General features: G+C 48.8%; 1 protein-coding gene across 1 annotated transcript; it reads left to right on the top strand.

Annotated features, from left to right (window-relative positions):
• The first annotated feature begins 200 nt into the window (after positions 1–200).
• On the top strand, positions 201–6529 carry Fcrlb (Fc receptor like B). The gene is made up of 6 exons (XM_051148260.1): positions 201–231; positions 468–488; positions 851–1105; positions 4861–5127; positions 5656–5934; positions 6099–6529. Exons 1-6 carry the CDS (start codon positions 201–203, stop codon positions 6527–6529), a joined length of 1284 nt encoding a protein of 427 aa, XP_051004217.1.
• Positions 6530–8086: the final 1557 nt, after the last annotated feature.

The following is an 8086-nucleotide window of genomic DNA, read 5'->3' as shown; positions in this document are numbered from 1 at the left end:
GGGATATCGACAGCACCTGTACCCCACCTCCATCTTGAGGAAGTAGGAACAGGCAGAAGAAGCAACACTGTTTCCTAGTTCTCAGTGCTAGCTACTAGCTGCCTTTTTTTTTTTTTTTTTAACTTCTTCTTCTTCTCTCTCTCTCCCTGCCCCTCCTCCATGCCAGCGTACCTCCAACCTTCTGTGAGCAGACTCTCATCATGTGGACCCTGGCAACCCTCCTGCTTCTGGGTGAGTGGGTAATGAGTAGGGAGATGGGGAGTCAGACAGGGCAGGGCCTACACTCACCTCAGGCTTGACTGTGTGCCTCAGGAGGATGAGATGGAAGCAGGTTTCTCAAAGCTAAGTAATTTGGTGTGGACAAAGACAAAACAGGCTTTGAGGCTATTCAAGGCTTTCCTGGGATCAAAAGTCTTCCCTGTCATAGAGAACATTCTTCATCTTCTTCCTTCCTTCTTGCTTTGCAGTTCCAAGCAGTGGGCAAGCTGGTAAGTCTTACACATCTCTCATTCAAGTTTTGATAAGTTCCACTAGGGTAATGCTCCAGTTCCTGGCTGTTCTGAGAAGGCATTTCCACCCACTCCCCACCCCCACCACCATCACATACACTCTTGCTCAATCTTGATGACTAAACTTTCTTGTGCATAGATACTAGAAATGGCTTCTGATTAATAGACTCCTTTTTTGGAGCCCCATGACTATGGTCTCCCTATTGCCAGGGTGGGTCCTTATGTGGGCTGGGTTCCAGAAACTGATTTTCTCAAGAATTCCCAACCCTGGGACCTCATTTTTGGTCAGGGACTTCGCCATACTTTTCTTCCTCACACTGCCCCATCCCCCACATTCTCAGCTACTCTGGAGAAGCCTGTATTGTCTCTACACCCACCTTGGACCACCATCTTCAAAGGGGAGCGAGTAACCCTGCGATGTGATGGGTACCACCCTCTGTTGCTGGAGCTCAGGCCCATTAGCACTCTCTGGTATTTGGGCCATGTCCTCCTGCCTTCCCACAAGAAGAGCATTGAGGTGCAGGCACCAGGAGTGTATCGATGTCAGACAAGGGGAGCACCCGTCAGTGACCCCATCCACCTCTCTGTATCTAACGGTGAGTGTCGGTCTTCCTGGAAAGGTAGACACCAGGCTATTCCCAAGGGACAAGAAGGTGGGGGAGGAAAGGCCACACAGGCCCACCTTGAGTCTTTGGAGTAGTCAGAGGCATGCAGTAAAGATTTCCTGGTCCCAGAACTTGGGGGGCAGAAGCAGGTGGATCTCTGTGAGTTCAAGGACAGCCCGGTCTACAAAGTGAGTTCCAGGACTGCCAGGTCTACATACAGAGAAACCCTGTCTCAAAAAAATAAATAAATAAATAAAAATAAAAAACAAAACAACAACAACAGAAAAAGATTTCCAGGTCCCAAAGGTTCCCTTTGTCTTCCTAATGGAGCATGAAGCAAATAAATATTATTAATATGTTGAGGTGACTCAGTTTCAGAAAGAGTTTCAAAAAGTCAGAATTTGTACTCTTTTCATACTACTGGAACCCTAACTTCTCTCTCTCTCTCTCTCTCTCTCTCTCTCTCTCTCTCTCTCTCTCTCCTGTCACTATGTAGACTAGGTCGGCCTTGAACTACAAGGATATTCCTTTGTATCTGACTCTTGAGTACTGAGGTTAAAGGCATGCACCACCACACCCCAAGAGGGTCCTTTTTACTTGTTTGTTTTGTTTTTTGAAATAGAGTCTCACCTTGTAGCCTAGGTGGCTGGCCTGAAACTCATGGAGTCTACCTTCCTCTGTCTCCCAAGTGCTGAGATTAAAGGTGTGCCCACCATGTCCAGTCAGGATTCTAACTTGTAATGTTTGTGTGTATGTAAATAAAGGGATGTGAGAATGGTGTATATTTCATGACATCAGATATGAAACCAAGAAAGGGGAACAAGAGGTGTTGAGAAATGAAGGATGGGGTGTCAAAAGGTCAGTAAATCAAGCCAGGCGTGGTAGCACACGGCTTTAATCCCAGCACTCAGGAGGCAGATCACTGTCAGTTCAGCCAGCCTGGTCTACCAGGACAGCCAAGGTTACACAGCGAAACCCTATCTCAAAAAACCAATGCACAAAAAGATCAGTAAGTCTACATAGTGAGATATGCTATTGGAGGTGGTAGGGCACAAGGAAGAGAGATGAAGGGGGAGAAATGATTAAAAACATTATTTTCTTGAAAAACAACACAATAGAGCTGGGCAGTGGTGGCGCACGCCTTTAATCCCAGCACTTTGGGAGGCAGAGGCAGGCGGATCTCTGTGAGTTTGAGACCTTCCTGGTCTACAAAGTGAGTCCAGGACAGCCAAAGCTACACAGAGAAACCCTGTCTTGGAAAAAGAAAAGAAAAGAAAACCAACACAATAATAAAAGTTAGTTATTTGTGTTCTTAAAAAGTAGGTAGGCATGGTAGTATACACCTGTAATCTCAGGATTATACGCAGGAGGCTGAGTCAGGAGAATTGCCACAGGAGACTGAGGCCAGGCTAGATAGACTATATAGCAATGCCCTTTCTCAAAAGTCTTTGGTTTTTTTGTTGTTGTTGTTGTTGTTGTTTTATAAAGAATGAAATAAGAGAGAAAGAGATGGGTCAGGAGAAGAGAAAGAAGAAGAAGGAAAGAAAAAAAGGCAGGTAGAGTGACTGAACAAAGAAATTAATAAACCAGGCTGTGATGGTGCACGCCTTTAATCCCAGCACTCAGGAGGAAAAGGCAGGTGGATCTCTGTGAGTTTGAGGCCAGCCTGGTCTACAGAGCAAGTTCCAGGACAGCCAGGGCTACACAGAGAAACCCTGTCTCAATAAGCAAAACAAAGAAACAACAACAAAAAAAGGACCTTAATGAAACTTTTGTTGTTGACATGTATGCATAAGCACCTAGAAGTCAATCAAGAAACTAACTCTCTCAAAATATCTGAAGGGTTTCAAAGTAGGGATGAGAAAATTGGGCATGGTGGTGCATGTCTGTAATTCCAGTACTCGGGATACAAAGGCAGGATGACTGCAAATCCACAGCCCTGTCAGGGCTACATAGTGCATAATACCCTGTGTTAAAACAAACAACAGAGGCACCGCCAAACAAACAATGGGGCTAGGAAAGGTAACAATCTTATCTGGGCAGGCAGCTGTCTTTCTTAAGCACTTAAAGAACACCAGGCTGGGAGGCAGAGGCAGGAGGATCACTGTGAGTTTGAGGCCAGCCTGGTCTACAAAGTGAGTTCCAGGAGAGAAACCCTGTCTCGAAAACATTAAAAAAAAAAAAAAAAAAAACACTAGGCAATGTTCGCATTAGCATTTAACACTTCTCTCGGTTTCCTGTTTGAGATCATTAAAGGTAGAAGCAGGCATGCCCACAGACAATGGCCCTGACCGACAGAAACACAGAAACTGTGACTATGCCTTGAAGAGGTTTTTGGAGACAAGGTCTCCATATGCGTGCAGCCCAGGCATGCCTTGACTTTCAATCCTCCTGCTTCAGCTTTACAGGTGTGTGTGTGTGTGTGTGTGTGTGTGTGTGTGTGTGTGTGTGTGTGTTTAATACCTAAAACAGAGGCTGGAGAGATAGCTCAGTGGTTAAAGAGAACTGCAGTCGCGTTCCCAATACCCACATCAGGGCACAAGCACCTATAACTCCAGTTCCGGGGGAGATGGCACCTTCTTCTGGCCTCCTCTGACACTTGCGCCTCCACTCACTAGGACAGACTAGCAAAGACACAGGCGCACATACACCTAATTCCAAATGAATGAATGAATGAATGAATGAAACATTTATGATACCTAAAATGACATCTAGGATGTGCTAAGGATAGTGTTAGCTGCAGTGGCGGTGGTGGTGACTGAGTACATATAAGGTACTTTGGAGATACCTAAGGCTGTTCTCAGAGACTTTTCCTTCAGGGGATAAAGCCTAAACGCAGGCACGTAGGGCAAGGAGGCCTCAATTTAAGCTGAGAAGCAGGGACATTTGGGTTGAGAAAAAAGCTTTACAAGGGTTCTGGGCTCTATACAGAGTTAGTTTTCTGAGCAGTTCAGTGTGGCTAGGCCCAGCTTGTGTTGAATGAAAGGTGGAGCAAGTGAAAAAGAAACAGGTAGGGCTGGACAGACGGAAGGCTCAGAGGTTAAGAGCACTGGTTGCTCTTCCAAAGGTCCTGAGTTCAATTCCCAGCAACCACATGGTGGCTCACAACCATCTCATCTGGTGCCCTCTTCTGGCGTACAGAAATACATGCAGGCAAAAACACTATACATAATAAATCTTAAAAAGAAAAGAAAACAAACAGGTCATGGGAGAGGTTGTCAGGGACTAGGACAGGAAGGCCTTGAAGTCACACTGTGGGGCTTAAGGTTGATTTTGACAGGAGGCTCCTTGAGGCTGGAACCAAATCTGAGGTAACTTTGCCTCCCTGGTACCATTTTCCTTCCTCCCATCCAGTTTTCTGCAGTGAGCCGATCCCAGGGGCTAGTCACCAAACCAGGAAACAGGAAAGGGTTTTGGTGGCCAGGGAAGTACAATCCTGGGTATTGGGCAGGTGGTGGGTGGTGTGGTGAGTTTGGGGGTTGGGGGCAGGGGAGGAAAGGCTGAGAAGGAAAGACACACAGAGCTGGATTGTCTTCGTTTGGGTTTGTTTTTGGGTTTTGTTTTTCAGACAAGGTTTCTCTGTGTAACTGCCCTGGCTGTCCCGGAACTCGCTTTGTAGACCAGGCTGGCCTCGAACTCACAGTGATCCTCCTGCCTCTGCTTCTCGGCTGCTGGGATTAAAGGTGGGCGCCGCTATGCCCGGCAGAGCTGGCATGAGGCAACAGTGTCTGTGGGGTCTGTTGCAGACTGGCTAATTCTGCAAGTGCCGTATGCTGCGGTGTTCGAGGGAGAGCCCCTGGTGATGCGCTGCCGCGGCTGGTACGACAAAGTCGTCTATAAGCTTCACTACTACCACGATGGCCAGGCCGTGAGATACTTCCATTCTAGCACCAACTACACTGTGTTACAAGCGCGAGCCAGTGACAGCGGTCACTACCAGTGCTCTGGCACCATGCGCATCCCAGTGGAGAGTGCGCCCATGTTCTCCTCGAAGGTGGCTGTGACCGTGCAAGGTGGGAGTACGACCACTGGGGATTTCTAGGGCTGGAACCAGAAGGGGGGGGGGGGGGGAAGGAGGCTGAACTCTCAGGCCTGCTTTCTAGGAGGGTGTCCCGTCCCTATGACAACACATCTAGGTTTCTTGTTCTAGTTAGGGATCCCAGTTAGGAGCGATGAGTTCTGGTCTGTCTGGAGGGCATGCTACATCCTTAAAAAAAGGATGCAGCTGTCCCCTTCAAGTCTAGAGAACGTCCATTGGTTGCCAGCTAGGATGTAACTTGTAGCACCTGTCAGGATTCTGCCTCCCTTCAAACTGTCTCCATCCTACCTCCCCACCCCTCCAGGTGGCCTCAGTCTCCGGTCCCACATCTTCTCTTTCTCCTATTCACTCTAGTTCTCTGAGTCGGCTAGGAGCCCTCTCCCGAAAAGGGAAGGAGAGGGATCAGGGCGGTGGGCAAGTCAGCAGAATGGTTGGTTGGTAGGGTACCATTGCTCTTGCGGACTCTTATAGCACCACGGCCTCCGGGCCGCCCTCCCCGCAGAGCTGTTCCAGACGCCGGTGCTCAGGACGCTGAGCTCGCAGGAGGCGCGCGGCCGTGTGGTGCTGCGCTGCGAGACGCGCCTGCACCCACAGAAGCGGGACACACCGCTGCAGTTCGCCTTCTACAAGTACAGCCGGCCGGTGCGCCGCTTCGACTGGGGCTCCGAGTATACGGTCCCCCAGCCAGAGATCGAGGAGCTCGAATCATACTGGTGTGAGGCGGCCACCACCACCCGCAGTGTCCGGAAACGCAGCCCCTGGCTGCAGCTCCCTGGGCGGGGTGAGTGACAGCTCAGCACTGCCAGTACTCTGCCTCCTGCATCCCAAGGTTCTCTCACAGTCTTCCCACCTTCCCATCTTGGTCCTCTACCCTCAGCCAGCCCCCGCCCCGCGTGGTCTTAGGACCAGGGACAGTCTCAGGTGACCAGGCGTGTTGCGTTGCAGGCTCTGTCCTGGATCTGGCATCCACCACCGCGCCAGCCCCACAGGCTGCAGCCTTAGCGCCCGGGGACAAGCCACTTTCCTTCCGGAAGACTCCAGTGTCCAGATCCGTCCCGTCAGTCACTTCCGCCCCCAACAGCACCTTTGAAAGGCTGCAGTTCCCCGCGGGCCATGTCGCCACTGCTGGGCCACAAGCTTGTGCACCTCTGCCCACGTCTGCGGAACAGTCACACGAAGCTCTGCAGCCCACGGTGGACCTCCTGCTTCGCGAGATGCAGCTGCTCAAAGGCCTTCTGAGCCGCGTACTCCTGGGATTAAAGGACCCACAGGCCCTCCACATGCTTACAGAGACCCCCAAGACACCCAACTCTCAGGTTACCGTGAGCCCAGGAACCTCAGAGACCACTGTCGTGGAGAGCCAAGTGGACAGCTAGTGTCTTCTCTCCTGGACCTTCCCTGCTGTAGCTCACGTGCAAACCAGTCTGTTAGTGTCCCCTCGTGTTGTGGTTTTGCTTTTTTTAAAAACGACCCTTGCCTGGCGGTGGTGGCGCATGCCTTTAATCCCAGTACTCAGGAGGCAGAGGCAGGCGGATCGCTGTGAGTTCAAGGCCAGCCTGGTCTACAAAGCGAGTCCAGGACAGCCAAGGCTACACAGAGAAACCAGCCAAGGCTACACAGAGAAACCCTGTCTCAAAAAAAAAAAAAAAAAAAAAAAAAAAAAAAAAAAAAAGGACCCCGAAGTGTGGTGCTGTAGATTTCCACTTTACTAGACTGCCTGTAGGTGATTTTGACCTTGTGCAATAGTTTGTGAACACGAACATCCTCTCTGATGTGTTTTCCATAATCCTATAGAAGCAGACAGATGTTGTTTACTACTCCAGTGTAGGTGAATGGGGAGCAGGGACTGAGGTTAATGAGGGCTTTAGTAAATTTTAGGGTCAAGCTGTAATTATTCATAATGAATTTATGCTCTTATATTAAAACGACTTTCAAAATCCTATTAACTAATGAGTTTATATCTTCAAAGTCCCACGTACGATTTCAACTTAGGGAAAGATTTTAGTGTGGGCCTCTCGTTTCTGGCTCTAAAGGTCAGGAATCCTGTGCCAGGCTCACCCAGAGGCATCCTTTGCCCCTATGTAACCAGACAGAGGCACTCTGGAGCAGCCATACTAACCTTACCGGAACTAACTTTACGCTATTTCAGGGCCAGACCCTCCTCTCTTAAGCTTTACAGTAAAGGCTGAGAACCAACTGTACCCTCCTGTCTTCAATCTGCTCTGCAGATATTCACCTGCATTTGAGTTCCTGCTTCCCTCTGAGCAATTAACCACAAATGACACGCTTTTACATTTTTCTTTATTTGTGTGTGTGTGTGTGTGTGTGTACTGACTCAGGAGCACTCACTGCAGTTCCCTTGTGGATGTCAGAGGACACCTGCCTAATTCTGAGGAGGAGTGTTCAGATCTCTGGATTAGTTGCCTGGTCTATAAGTGTCCTTGAGGCTCCAATGGCCAACTTTCTAATGCAGGCTTTTCTGGGGCAGCCTTTCCAGTGTCTAGGCTCTTTTTCCCTTCTGACTTTGTTCCCCTACGTTGTTTGCCAACCTTGATCTAAACAGGAAGCAGCTACCATCAGTGCCAAGAAACTTAGTAATAAAAATTCCCAGGCCATATAATAATAATAATAATAATCATCATCATCATCATAATCATAATAATAATAACAATCATAATAATCATAATTAGGATGATTTTATATACACACTCACACACTTTGGGCATAGCGGTATATGCCTTAAGTCCTAGGGAGGCAGAGGCAGGAGGATCTCTGTGAGTTCAAGGCCAGCCTGGTCTACACAATGAGGTCCAGGCCAGGTTTACATAGTGAGGCAGTTTCTCAAAAAACAAACAAACAAATAAACCTCAAAACCAAACCAAACCAAACAAACAAAAAAGAAGATAAGGTGGGTGGGGGGGGGGGGGGCGACA

The sequence above is a fragment of the Acomys russatus genome, chromosome 6, assembly GCF_903995435.1.
Source record: "Acomys russatus chromosome 6, mAcoRus1.1, whole genome shotgun sequence".
Classification (NCBI taxonomy): domain Eukaryota; kingdom Metazoa; phylum Chordata; class Mammalia; order Rodentia; family Muridae; genus Acomys; species Acomys russatus.
Note: the sequence above shows the minus strand (reverse complement) of the source record. Positions and strands in the feature narration are given on the sequence as shown.

What these genes read in the sequence shown, in the direction of transcription:
- Fcrlb (XM_051148260.1), top strand. Translation starts at nt 201, where the DNA reads ATGTGGACCCTGGCAACCCTCCTGCTTCTGG. An exon ending in CCACCTCTCTGTATCTAACG is followed by an intron (nt 1,106 to 4,860) that starts GTGAGTGTCGGT and finishes GGTCTGTTGCAG; the next exon opens with ACTGGCTAATTCTGCAAGTG. An exon ending in GCTGCAGCTCCCTGGGCGGG is followed by an intron (nt 5,935 to 6,098) that starts GTGAGTGACAGC and finishes GTTGCGTTGCAG; the next exon opens with GCTCTGTCCTGGATCTGGCA.